A 13,882-nucleotide genomic window follows, 5' to 3' on the forward strand; every position below is an offset into this window, starting at 1 on the left:
TCTGATTTCACATATGTACTAGATGTTTCATTTCTACGCCATATTGTGTATAAGAGTTAATTCATGATGAGTGTTAATTTGCATAAATGATATTTCTACGAGGGTAGTGGCTGAACAAGCAACATGGTATAGAAGACGTTAACTGAAAATGCATGAACTGTTAAAAAGACCTGATGGTGTATTTTTGTGCTCCTAGGTGAAGGATTTAATTAAGCCCTCACCCTAGAAACTACCAATAAACACCTCTCTTTTTTATCTTTCCCACAAGTGAAAATGCAGTATTAACACAGGGATTTGAAATTCAATAAATTCACACACTTCCATAAAATGAGTATAGATATAGATGATCAAATTTACTTGCATCGTGTCATAAAATGAGTATACGTGCATCAAGTAAACATTTATTCATTTCAAAACAAATGTAGAGCATGAAAACCAAGAAATCATCGAAAACTTCACCAATCATAAAAAATAACGATGGAGAAACAATTGCAGGGATATGACAAACATCATATATGGTACCTATATACAACCAAACACATACAATGATACAGTGTATATGAGATCACTTGAATTGTGTCGTATCTTGTGCATATTACCTAACGCGATAGCTTGTAAAACAGAATAACAACTACTGCAAAAACAAGAGCTCCAATCAAAGATCCAACAATCCATTTGTTTCTTGTTATTCTCCGTGACATGGTGGTTAAAACTTTCTTACTCTTGTCAATAGCATTATCCACCCCATGAAGCTGCAAACCATACAAAAATTATCATCAACCATTAATCATCACAGCTTCTATATTGTATTTGTTACATTGAATGCTAACAATCTTATTCTAAGGTGATAACTGACGCGATTGAGATTGTTTGTGATTCTTTTATACCAAAAGGAAGGAGAACAAGAACTATCTAAAGTTGACATACAAAAACACCATTTGAAACAAAATAGCATTTACGTATCGGTACCCTTTTATGGGAGCTCAGGAGAGTCTCGCGCTGCTGGTGTAAATCTTGGAGGATTGAGACGCCGAGTTCTTCGGTCTCCAGCACTGTTCTGTGGCTCTCCCTGATTCTATCACTCGACTCATTTAATCTCTCCACTGACATAGTTAATCTTTCTCTCTGATCAGAAGATGCCTGCAAAATTATCCATATTTCACCACTACATGTTACATAATAGAATAATAACTTTGGATCTACTCGACTACTTTCCTTAATGTCTACCATTTTAAAAACACTGCAAATTTCAAAATTCAACATATATACGGGGATATAGGACAATCAGAGAACTGGATATGCATTTGAAAAGGAAATATTATCATTACAAGTGCAATTGATTTCAAAAATCTTAAGTTCAAAATAAAAGATATGCGGATAGGCTAAACAAAACCGAGAGATATGCATTTGCAAGTATCTGCAACCCTATTTGCAAGTAATGATAATCATTTTAGTTGTGTTTTCTCTTCGTTTAGTTCTTTTTTAATAAAAAAAAAAAAAAACTATTGGGGAAAGGAAAATTTTATTAACATTGGTGACCCATCCCTAATAGCCATTTTACCACTATCCCAGGTGGGATTTGAACTTTGTCCCCCGATGTTATAAAGTAAAGCTCTTACCACTGCATGGGTAGTTTGCATAATTTTTCTGACGAATTTTCATGTCATTTGAATTTTTTATGATCTAAATTTAATAGATATTTGTTTGTCGGAATAACTCAAAGAAATGGGAGCTAATTTGAGAATAACAGGAATAGAGAGTGAAAGATGCCCGAAAGTGAGCACAATTGTGCTTGATGCATGAAATAGAAGATTCAATTATGAGCATTAGGCGCATTTATGGCCAAAATTCGTGTGGTTAACCCACCAGACCAGATAGGTTCAAAACTGAGCACACAAATAGCATAACAAGGTCAAAATCAATGAGGTTCACAATAACTAAAGAGTGAAGGACGGTATGACTAGGTTCCACTCAGTTGGAACTTGGAACTGGGTTTTGGCTCATCTGAGCCGAGTAGTTCATTTACCTCATTGGCCTATTGGGTTCATCGCAAACTTGCAATGACGAGTTTGTTCATGTTTCCAGATTCATGATTTTATGTTAAGAATATAAGATTGAAACTCAATACAACATCACACATGTATGGAACGAGACATAAATATGCCCATAAGTGGGCGTAATTATACCTATGTCAGACCCTCATCGATAACTAGATGTTTCTAACAGAGTCTTAGATCTTTTGATGTGAAATTAGAGAAATGATCGGAAAATTCCTTTCTTGGAAGCCAAACCTTGCAGGAGCAAGAAGGTTGTTCATCTGAATCACCATGAACCCATCTCCTATCTTCTCTAATTCCCCTATTATCTCTTCTTCCTATGAGTTCCTAAATTTCTTAGGTTAGGGAATGATGATTCACAATTTAAACTCTACAAAATATGACTCATTGAATCTCCACCCAAGTTTCTATCTTTCAAATAAGTGTATGATTCTACTATTCATGCTTTTCACGCCCATATTGTGGTTTCTACTTCAACTACTAGATTTATGGAAGCTACTTCTACTCAAGTTTCTATATTAGTAACAAAAGAAACATTCAGTTACATTAAAATATCACACTATGAAGAGCATTTATGGTAGTTCGTTTGATTAACAGGTGAAGAAACATTCACTCATGATTCCATTAAGGAGATATAGAAGGGAATAAAACATATCTGACAAACAAATAAAATGTAAAATAATTATAACTAGAAACAATTTTATTTTTCCATTTCGGGGCTCTGTAAGACTCTAACCAGGGACAAGAAAGCCACAAGCTTCCTCGTTTCATTTTCAAGAAATATATGCTATGAATTAAAATATTCCAGAGATCCAGATATACCAAATATGCATCTGCCCTTCCGGTCTCCAACAAATCGTCCCGGGCAGCCTGATCAGCAGTGGGAGATGTTAATCTTTTAAACTCCTTTTTCAAGTTGTTTAGATCAGATTTATATTCCCTCAACTTTGCAAGAAGCATTGCTTTTACACTTGGCTGCAGACTTCTTGCCTCAAGGTCCATCTTCCGAATCTAGGCGAGGGAAATCAAAAAAATATCGAATTTAAAAACTTAAGAAGCATCAAAGTAAGCCATGAGATGTAAGGAAACACTTCAACATTGTACCAGAACATCTGCGTCATCAATTCCAGTTTTGATCTCAGAAATTTTTTGCAGCTTCTCTTCTGAAATCAGTATTGATCACAACAAAAAATCAGTAACAGGATCTAATATAAAAAAAAATGGTATTGACATAGTTATGTCGCAGTGACAGAAACATGTTCGTGAAAATATTTGACACAAGACACAGTAAATACCATCCAGCTTCTCCAGCAAAATTCTTTGAGAATTAATTTCCAATGAGTAAACAGTGTCAATAAAAGAAACATATGACCTTAGTCCTTACCTATGTCAATCCATAGGTACCAAACATGCAGTACTCTTCAATTGTTAGTTGGCCAAATATAAGCACATTGGTATGTTTAGTTGATATGACAATGGATTAATTGGTGTTTTCTCAAAAAATTTTGAAAAGTCAAATAACAAATAATACACATAAGCATTTTTTATAATTTTAAAGTAAGAATATATTTATTATATGTGTAAACAATGATGTGTAAGTATTTTGTTTTCTTTTATGTGAAGAGAAGCCTTGATGAAGAGTTAAAGTTGTTGCAGTGGGACTAGAAAGCCACGTGCTCTTCCAGTCATAAAACCAGTGTGTTATTGCAGAGAATAGTGGTCCTCCCCCCCTCCCCTTTTCCCCCATTTAGTTGTAACAACTAACAAAAGCTCTAATCCTCCTCTTTGTGTTGTCGGAATATCATAGTTTGCATCTGTTCCCCATAGAAATAAAACAAAAAAAGCATTGTTGTTTACGTGAATTGAATGTAGCTGAGAGATCGACTAATTCCTATGAACAATGATTTATTTTTCTTCAGATGATTTCATTGAGAAATGAACTATGTCGCCTCAACTATGAGTTCTTTAACTACCCATGAGAGTGTTAATTGAGGTGAACAAAGCTAGCTAAACTAGGAAACCATGGTAAAATAGTACAGACTTGCAATTAAAGGTAAATTGCAAATGGAAAAAAGAGTTGCATTATTGATGCATGTGTCTGATCATTCTGTACAACTGGTATTTATAGATAAACTATGACCGGCTTGCTTCCGTCTACCAAGATTCCTATCAAGTATCAACAAAACAGCTGCACGCGCTCGGTCTAACAAATATCCGGCTGCCAGGCATGTTTCCTCTAGCCACTTCCCTATTTCCTACTTAGGTGGAGCTTCAGCACTTCTGCTTTTTCAGCTTCGTGATCATGTGATCCATTCCTTGGCTCGCACACCACTTCATCGTTGACAAAATGCCAACACAAAGTTGCTCAAAACTCCCATTAAAATGATGAATTTCCATTTTATGGGCTCCAGAAAAAAAAAATTGTAACAAATCCCATAGACCCAAAGTGTTAAATCAAATGGAGTGGAAATGAACAGAGAGGAACGGAAAGGAGCAGAATGAAGATTCCATTTTATGGGCTCCACTAGGCTTAATCAAATCGACCATCCCAAGCTATGTTTGGATACGAGTAAATCACAATTTAGTAACAATGGCGAAATCCAATAAGAAACCTAATACCAGTAACAGAATAAACTAAAACGATCAAATAAAACACTGTTGATATAGGACAATTCATAAGTGAAGTTTGAATTGGAAGTACCTTTGTCAGAAAGAAGAGAAGCGGAACTGCATTTACGTGAGAGATTAGCAGAGAGTTCGCAATATTGGCGTTCGTATCCTTCAAAGACTTGACTCATCTTGCTAATTTACTGGGAAACCGTAGAAAAAGATAAAATTAGAAGAAATTGGAAATGAAGGAGAATCGTTGATGAGTGAGTGATTGATTTTACCTTGAGTTGGATCGAATAACAGAGTGAGGGATCTGGAGGAGAAGAGGGAGTGTACTGATTTCACCAAAGGATCGGGTGCAGTTCAGATAGTTTGGAGTTTGGTCTTGTTGTTGTCGATTTGGCGGTTGCCGGTTGCTTGTCAAGTTAAGTCGTACAAGTCAGCGGTCAATATTCTAATAGTCCCTAACCCCCATTCATTTATTTAGAAGAATAAATCACATATGAGAGCTCTACCAATAAAGTGGATACATTTGAAGGATGAAAATAAGAGAGTTTTCGACATAAGATCTTCGGAGGAGGGCTCGGACAATCACACGGAAGTGCAACTAATATATGAAATAAGATGGTTCAAGAGATTAGAAAAGTAATTAAAGAGACGTTGAGAAAATCAAGAGATTTTATATTAGAGGTAAAGAATCGTGGTAGTAGAATGAAAGTATAAAAAATGTAGTTAGAGTAAAAAGGAAATGTTTTAAAGAATGGTCCAAGTGTAAAAATGTTGAAGACTTTGAGACTGGACCCAGATGGAGACTTTGAGACCATTTACATGGACGACAACCCTTTGAGATCTGTAAGAATAAGCGACGTCCTACCTGCTACGCTAACGGAAGCATTGGTAAACAATTTGAAACATAACACTGGCCTTTTTGCCAATTCTCTTCGTGATATGTCGGAGATAGATCCTAGTGTGGTATGCCACTAGTTGAACATAGATCCCAACACCTAAAACGTATCGCAAAAGTGAAGGCGAAAATCTTCAGGAAAGGTGGAGGCAACAATAAAAATTGTCCAAGGGTTGCTAGATGCTAATTTCATCTCTGGGTTATAATATACCGAGTGTTTGTCCAATGTGGTGTTGGTCAAGAAAGCCTTTAGGAAGTGGATAATGTGTGTTGACTACACCGCCACGAACAAGGAATACCCTAAGAGACTCACATCCGCTCCCTAACATGATCAATAGCTTATCTAGATACTAACTTGATCAAGAGCTTATCTAGATACTAACTTCTACCCTTCATGGATGTGTACTCTAACTACAACCAAATATCGATGTATGAGCCAGATAGAGGAAAAACCGATTTCATGACCGAACAAGCAAACTACCAATACAACGTGATGTCCTTCAGCTTGAAGAACGCTGGGGCTACGTACCAAAGGATGATGACAAAGGTTTTTAAGGATGAAATAGGAGAAACGTTTGAGGTATACATGTATGAAATGGTAGTAAATTTAAGCGAAGAAGAGTTGAACGACCGACATCTTGCATGAGTCTCTTGAAGTGTTCGACAATACAATATAAGGCTGAATCCATAAAAATGTACTTTCGGGGTGATAGCCAAAAATTTCCTAGGCTTTTATTTGACAAAAAAAGGATAAAAGTGAACCTGGAAAAATGTGAAGTAGCTATGCAAATGATTGTATTCTCTTCAAAGAAAGAAGTGGTGAAACTAAACAGGATGCTAACAGCTCTAAATAGATTCAGTTCAAAGTTGTCGCAACATGCCCTCCCTTTTCAGAAGTTATTGAAGAAAGAAGTTTGGCTTGAATAGAAACTTGAGTGCCATCAAGCATTCACCTCCATAAAGTTGGCCTTATTCATTCCATTTGTCCTATCTTGGCCCGTGTCAGGAGAACCTCTATTCCTCTACTTATCCGTCTCAAAAGAGAAAGTTATTATCGTCCTTATTAGAGAACCAAATGTGTAACATCCCGATTTTTATTAATTATATTAGTAATTATATTATTTGGTGTTTTTAATAATCATTTGCTTAATTTAGTCATTTCTGATGTTTATCGAAATTTTCGCATTTTGGGACGATTTAGTCGGTATTAGTTCAGGATAGCGGATCAATATTTAATCGAAAATTTTAATATTTTTAGTATTAGAAATATTAATGAGTTAATATTTAGCGTTTTGGGAATTTTCTGAGTAATTAAGATTAGACCGGAAATATGAGACATTGAGTTATTAGAGGATTTTATCTGTATTTATTTTATTATATTATTTTATTTTACTTGGTGTGTTAAATAATTATTTAATTGTTATGAGATATAATAATTAATTGAATTAATTAATTTTGTGTATAATTGTGTTTATTGGGTTTAATGAGTTAATTAAGTTATTAGAGAGATATGATTAATTGGGCCTAAGTAGTAGAAATAAAATATGAAATTGATTTGTGGGTTAAGCCCATTAAGAAAAAATAGATAGTAGGAAAGAGTTAGGTCATTCTTTCATTTTTCATAACTTTGGTAAGAAGAATAGAAGGTAGAGGAGAAGAGAGCATAGAAGAGAAAGAAGAGAGGATTGTAGATTCTTGAAGAGGGTGGATTAAAATCAAAAGGTAAGGGTGTGAATCCAAGTTATTATAAGTAGATATAAGTGGGTAATGATGATTGAGTTAGAAAATGTATGGTTTGGAATGGGTTAGATACCATGAAGTTAGGATTTGGGGATTTGTTATATTCTTGAAAACCCTAACATGAATCTATGTTTCAATCTATGAAATTGATGATTTATATATGCTATGATGTTTCTATATTGAATTCCATGAATGGGTATGTGTATATAACATGATTTAGTGCATATATGTATGTTTAAGTTTCACTTGAAAATGGTTGATTTGGAATTTTGGTGAAAATTAAAGGAGCTTAGAATCTTGTTTTTATGATCCTAATAGTTGCTATATAATGTATATAGGTTGTATAACTATTTATTTCATGAAAAATGATGGATTAACATGGTTTTATGGTGAAAAAATTGGGCCGGACAGTAGTATTTTCGCAACAGCAAACAATATTTTCGCAACAGCAGACAGTATTTTTGCAACAACAGTTTTCTGGTTTTTGACCGTATTTCCGTAACAGCAAATTTTCTGGTTTTGACAGCATTTTGAAAAACTTATAAATTCAATAACTTTTGACTCGGGTATCCGTTTGATGCGCCGTTTGGACCATTGGAAAGCTAAAATAAATTCCTATCTTATTAGATAATAATTTAATATAACTTATATTTTTTGTATGTGTTTGATCGGTATGAATTGATAATGATGTTGTATGCTACATGCAATTAGTTGTATGTATTTGAACTGTATGAGCCAATGATGATGCCTTGTGATGAATTAACTATAATATGCTTTTATTAAGAAGTTGAATTAACTGTGTTATGTTATATCTTTTGATCCGTACTTCTTTTTATGCGCCGTTTGAAGCATTATGAAGCCAATGTTATTATCTTTGTGATAGGATAGAATTGGTTGGCACTTATTGAATTAATTATGATGTTGTTGTGTGAATAACATGTAATTACGTATATGTGAGTTATGAATCGATGAATTATGAATAACATTTGTTGATATGTTATGTGGTATGATATTCATGAGGTGTGTGAGTGAGTGTATGCTATTTAAATGCAATTGTGGAGAATGGTTACTTGATGACTTAATCATTATGTGATAGTGTATGTCATGGATTAATGTTAATTGTGGATAACATGTATTGGTATTTTGTACCATGTGCTAATTGTGATATTTGGAAACGATGAATGCTAATTGTTATGCACTGTTGTAATTGTCGTATGATAAATGTGTTTTGTACGATGGTGGAATAATTCAATTAGTTGAATTTTGGTAATATGCTTGGATGTTAAGATTATATGGATAATTCTTAATTGCATATGTTTTGGTAATTGTATGTATACATGATGCTTAGATTTAGCAAATGTATATGTTGCTTTTGGAGAATTATTGAGAATGACATTGATTGGCTTGTATGCTATATGTTATTGTGATTGATAAATGCTATGTGAATGCTTTATTGATGATATATGCATGTTGTGCAACGTTTGGTGGATAATTCGAATTGTGTGAATTATTGTGGTATGAGGTATGTTAAGATTGTGTGATAATCTTAATTGCATATATATATATATATATATTGTAAGTCTTGTTGCACATGCATACATGGTGGCTTTGAAATAGAAGCGGTGAAACTATGGGTTCACATGGTTGACCTTGATCCTCGATCAGAAATAGAGGTGGTGAAACTTTGGGTTCACATGTTGGCTTGGATTCAGAGGTAGAATCGGAAGCGGTGAAACTTGGGTTCACAATGGTGGCTTTGATCTTGTCCGGATCGGAAGCGTGGCTTGGATTCTAGATATTGAATCGGAAAGCAGTGAAACTTTGGGTTCACATGGTACCACATGCATTGAGTCACATTTATTACATTCGAGTCACATTGTGTGCTATGTGATTGTTTTTGTATCAATGTGATTGTTTTGTGTGATAATTGATATATGGTGTATGAATGTATGTTTTGAGAAGAGTGATGAATTTTGAAATGTATTCTTGTTGTGTTTTGTATTTCCCATTATTATGTTTATCTATAATAATTTGAATTCTCACCCTTCTGTTTGAATGATGTTCATCGTGACATCGTGCAGATTCCGACGAGTAGTAGCTTGTCCGAGGATTTGGCCGAGGAGCTTCTGAGTTTGTTGTTTGATTAGGCAGCGAGTCATATGCTCTAATCATGTAACACTTGGGGGGGTTTTATTTGACTTATGCTTATGTTTGCATATTGCTATCTTGTATATATTTTGAATCGATACTTTAGATATGTTGTTGACAGCTATGTTGCCTAGATTTGATTTGGTTTAGCATAATTGGATATGTTAATTGAGTTCGGTAGATGAATATAGTATGGGATATATTCATTGAAATGTTTGAGTTATAATTCTTCCGCGTGCGATATGCATAATTTATGAAAGCATGATATTTTCAAAATGTGTTACGATATGATTAGTGCATGTTGGTATGTTTGTTCTAGGTTTTCATTGTGATGAAAATAACATGTGACGCCTCTTTGATTGTATGCATACTTTACTCTGTGAATAATATGTTATATTTGGGGTTAGAAAAGGGGTGTTACAAAATGCCTAGTGAATCCTGCTTTATTTCATCTCAAAATTCTTGGTCGAACCAGAAACACGGTATCAAAACATAGAGAAGGAGGCCTTAGCATGGTGACGATATCAAGGAAACTACGACGTTACCTTTTGGTCTACACTATAATTGCACTTAAATAAGTCTTCCACCTACCAGATCTAGCCGAAAGATTGACAAATTGGTTTGTTTAAATGTTTGAGGCTGACGTCTCTTGTGAAACTAGGAAGGCACTAAAAGCTCAACAATTTGCAAACTCTATAGCTAAGATGACCTTGAAAAGTCATAACTGCCCCTCACCTGGATAGTATTCACGGATGGATCATCCAACAGTCGGGGAAGTGGATCCAGACTTATTCTAGAAAACAAAGTCATATTAATCATCGAAGTATCCATGCGATTTTAATTTTCGACTACCAACAATCAAGTCGAGTATGAAGTAGTACTATAAAGCCTCATCTCAACGTCTAAAATGGAAGAAGAAAGTATCAAATTGAATATGGATTGCTACGTGGTAGTGTCATAGATTATGGGAGAAACCAAAACAAAGGAACTCGTATTATGATGCCATGTCCGCTTAGCCATAAAAAATTTAGCCATGTTCAAATTGTTTGAGATAAAGCATGTCCCTAGAGAAGAGAATACTATGGAAAACGTCCTATATAACTGACCACCACCAGATCATCCAACGTAAAGCATTCATTTATCCAAGAGAATTTGTAAAATCCAATCATGGAAGGTTTGAAATTGTGGCAATGTCGATAAACAACAAAGAAAGATCATCATAGATAGCACCTGTTACAAGTTATACTAAACAAGGAATTCTCTCCATCAATTCGTCTAAATCCACCCTCATGAAGAGAAGATCCAACTCTTATTCTCTAATCGAATGAACTGTTAACCTCCTGCTGAAGTGGTTGGAGAAAGAGGAAGCCATCCACACTTTAGTCAAGGTACATGAATTAATCATAGGGCAACACTTAGGCACACAAGAATTGGCAAAAAAAAAAAGGTTCTCAAAGTTATATGCTTTTGGCCAATGATGTTCAAAGACATGAAAGAATAGAAAGAAGGTGCAACTTATACCAATGACACGAAGGCGTATATAACGCGCCTCTGTCCAAATTACACGTGCTACCATCACCATGGCCTTTCTCACAATGGGAAATGGACATCCTGGACCTTTTCCCCTAGGCCCTATGACAACTCAAGTTCGTGATTATGAAAATAGATTATTTCATCAAATGGATAGAAATTTTCAATGCATCGTATCGTAGAGGAATTGACGAATATCACAATTGAAATAGATTATTTCACCAAATGGCTCCTTATTATAATTCCTATGCCTTGTATCGTAGAGGCATTGGCGAATATCACAACAACAAATATTTTGAAAATTTTCAAGAGAAACATCCTAGCACAATATGAGGTTCTGCAAGCCATCAAAACAGACAACAAGTCCCAATTCATGGTAGGAATTTGAGAGACCTCCCAAAGGATATAAAGGTCAATCAACACTTCATATCAGGGGAACATCCTTAAACCAACGGGTAAGCAAAAGCAGTAAACTGAGTAATCCTTAGAGGACTAAAGTAGAGATTTACGTCAGTTAGAGGGAATTGGGAAGACAAACTTCCACACGTATATTGGCCCTACAGAACCACTCCCTAGTAGAAGAAGACACTTCTAAAGCAATCAGAGAAGAGATTGATCTTTTGGAAGGAAAAAGGAGCATCACAACCCTCATGATCATGATCGTCAAACAAGCAGTAACAACCAAATATAACAAGCACATCAGGCCATGAGAATTTAAACTGAAAGACCTAGTGATGAGGCACGCCGACATAGGGGTAAATAACGCTAATGACGACCGGCAAGCAACTAACCTGGAGGAGTTGTATTTTTTACTTGAGACTTCATACATAAGAGGGGGGTGAATTGTGTGGTTTGAAAAAACTTGGTTTGACAACATTTGGGAAATAAAAATAGTTTAGAATTTTTTTCAAAAACTAAGCACCGGAAAATAAAATACATAAAATAAATTACAGAAAATAAAAGTTAATGGAAAAGAGGAACACCAAGATTTATAGAGGTTCGGTCAAGTCAAAATGACCTAATCCTCTCCCCATGAATTGATCTTGAGAGTTTCCAATAATAGTAGAGAGTTTTTAGTAGGAAAGACTCACGAACCCCCTTATGGAAATGATGGTCGATCTTCAACCGATAACACTGGAGTCAGAAGAATTCACCCTTTTTTCTAAGACCTTCCTCAATCGGATTCTTATTCTAATTCCTCTTGGTTTGATCACCAACTGAAGAGAGAGGATGATCATGCGACTTCTTTCTCTTCCTTTCGTCCTTGTTAGAATGGCTCGATTGAGGGTAGTTATATTGTGAGACAGTGACAATTGAAGGCTGCTCGACGAAAACACTTATAGATGGTTGCTCGTTAGCTGGCTCTAATGATCCATAAGTTAATGAATGGGGGAAGGGTCTGAGAAGCAATTGCAGCCTCCATTGCTTTCATCCTCTCATAAAGACTTATGAGGGACACCATAGATTTTTCAAATAAATATAAAGATTATTAAACACTGACGAATGTACTAAAATATCTCAGAAAATAAGATAAATCCCCTACTCACCAAATAAATCTCTCATATCTTTTGCACTATAGGCGTCCAAGTTGACTCGAGAATTGATGAGTCGTCTTTGTTACTTGATGAACACTACCTCCCTATGACCTTTTCCCTCTTTAAAACCTAGGTGTTCTCAGGAGGTCATTAGGTCCTCTTTCATCAACTCTTTGCCCGTCAATTTATCATTGACATAACATACTTGAGAGAATCCTAGTTGAAATGGTCCCAATACTAATATTTCCTAACCCCTTCCTTGCATCCAGGGGAAAAAGAAACAAAACTACAAGCAATAGTAGAAGCCTCACCAAGATATAATGGTCCTTTAGACCTTTCCAATTATCCATATAAACACCGAACATATTGTTCGATTGGCTGATAAAAATGATTCCTTGACCATGAACATGATCCTTCAAAGTACGAGACACATGAAATAAGTTAGAGAAAAGTTTGATGGATGACTCAATTTCCCTATATTCACACCAATGTTGGAGCATTTTGCCAAAATTCATGGCAGACAAATAAAGCTAGGAATGGGCTAATGCCATGTGATTCAACAATACTTCTTCAAACACATTCAAGGGTAACCTAAATCTCAAACGAATAAAAAGGTATTCATAGAAGGAGATAACACACTCATCGTAATGACTACAAATTCTTTTACCCTCATTAATATGGGAAACCACCCAATAAGAAGACGAACCCACTTCTATATGGGCTTCTTCCAGGTCCTCCACACAGTTATACACATAAATGGTCCTTACCATCTTAGGGTCAACCCGAGTATAAAGTTCAGAATCGGGAGGCTGTACCAAAACTACGTGTCCCTATTTTGCCATGTTTCCCAACTATCGCGTAAAATAGAATGCTAATCTGAAAATATATTGTTATTCCTAAAGATGAGGTGTTCCCTAATATTCTAAGCGGTAGGATCTCATCCATACGCCGCTTTAAAGGTTCTAGTGAAGTAAAAAGCTCTTAACTCATTTTGGGAAGCATTGACAACCTCTATTTCTTTTTTATCTTTGACGGAGGAAGCTATGCAAGCGACCACTTCCATATAAGTCAGAGTGCAGGGTGTCCTTCCTCATTCCCACTGTAAGGACTATGAGTGTCACTTCCGCTCTTAGTGGAACATCCCTCAGTCTCAAGACTATCACTTAAAACTACAAATTTTGGGATAGGGCCATTGACCTCTAAAGGTTCGTCATTAAGAATATTAGGGTTACCATAAATGGTTTATATGGTAGATTCACCCCACCATCTCCATTTATGTTCGCAGTCACACCTCCTAGGTTATCCATGAAAAACAATAAAGGGATAAAATGGTAGGGTAAGAAATTACGCCTAAGGAA

General features: G+C 35.5%; 1 protein-coding gene across 1 annotated transcript; it reads right to left on the minus strand.

The window, feature by feature from the left end:
* Positions 1-443: 443 nt before the first annotated feature.
* LOC131651679 (vesicle transport v-SNARE 12-like) lies at positions 444-5,160 on the minus strand. The gene is made up of 6 exons (XM_058921351.1): positions 4,949-5,160; positions 4,759-4,867; positions 3,162-3,220; positions 2,880-3,068; positions 970-1,140; positions 444-752 (listed from the first exon to the last, which is right to left on the minus strand). The coding sequence occupies exons 2-6, from the start codon at positions 4,853-4,855 to the stop codon at positions 600-602; spliced, it is 669 nt and encodes a 222-aa protein (XP_058777334.1). The 5' UTR covers positions 4,856-4,867; positions 4,949-5,160; the 3' UTR covers positions 444-599.
* Positions 5,161-13,882: the final 8,722 nt, after the last annotated feature.

The sequence above is a fragment of the Vicia villosa genome, linkage group LG2, assembly GCF_029867415.1.
Source record: "Vicia villosa cultivar HV-30 ecotype Madison, WI linkage group LG2, Vvil1.0, whole genome shotgun sequence".
In the NCBI taxonomy this organism is placed as follows: Eukaryota; Viridiplantae; Streptophyta; class Magnoliopsida; order Fabales; family Fabaceae; genus Vicia; species Vicia villosa.

Bases quoted from the DNA above. Each gene is read 5' to 3' on its own strand.
- LOC131651679 (XM_058921351.1), bottom strand. From the start codon at position 4,855: ATGAGTCAAGTCTTTGAAGGATACGAACGCCAATATTGCGAACTCTCT. The intron at 3,221-4,758 runs GTACTTCCAATT...TACTGATTTCAG, and splicing joins TTCTCTTCTTTCTGACAAAG to AAGAGAAGCTGCAAAAAATT. The intron at 3,069-3,161 runs GTACAATGTTGA...TCCCTCGCCTAG, and splicing joins TTGATGACGCAGATGTTCTG to ATTCGGAAGATGGACCTTGA.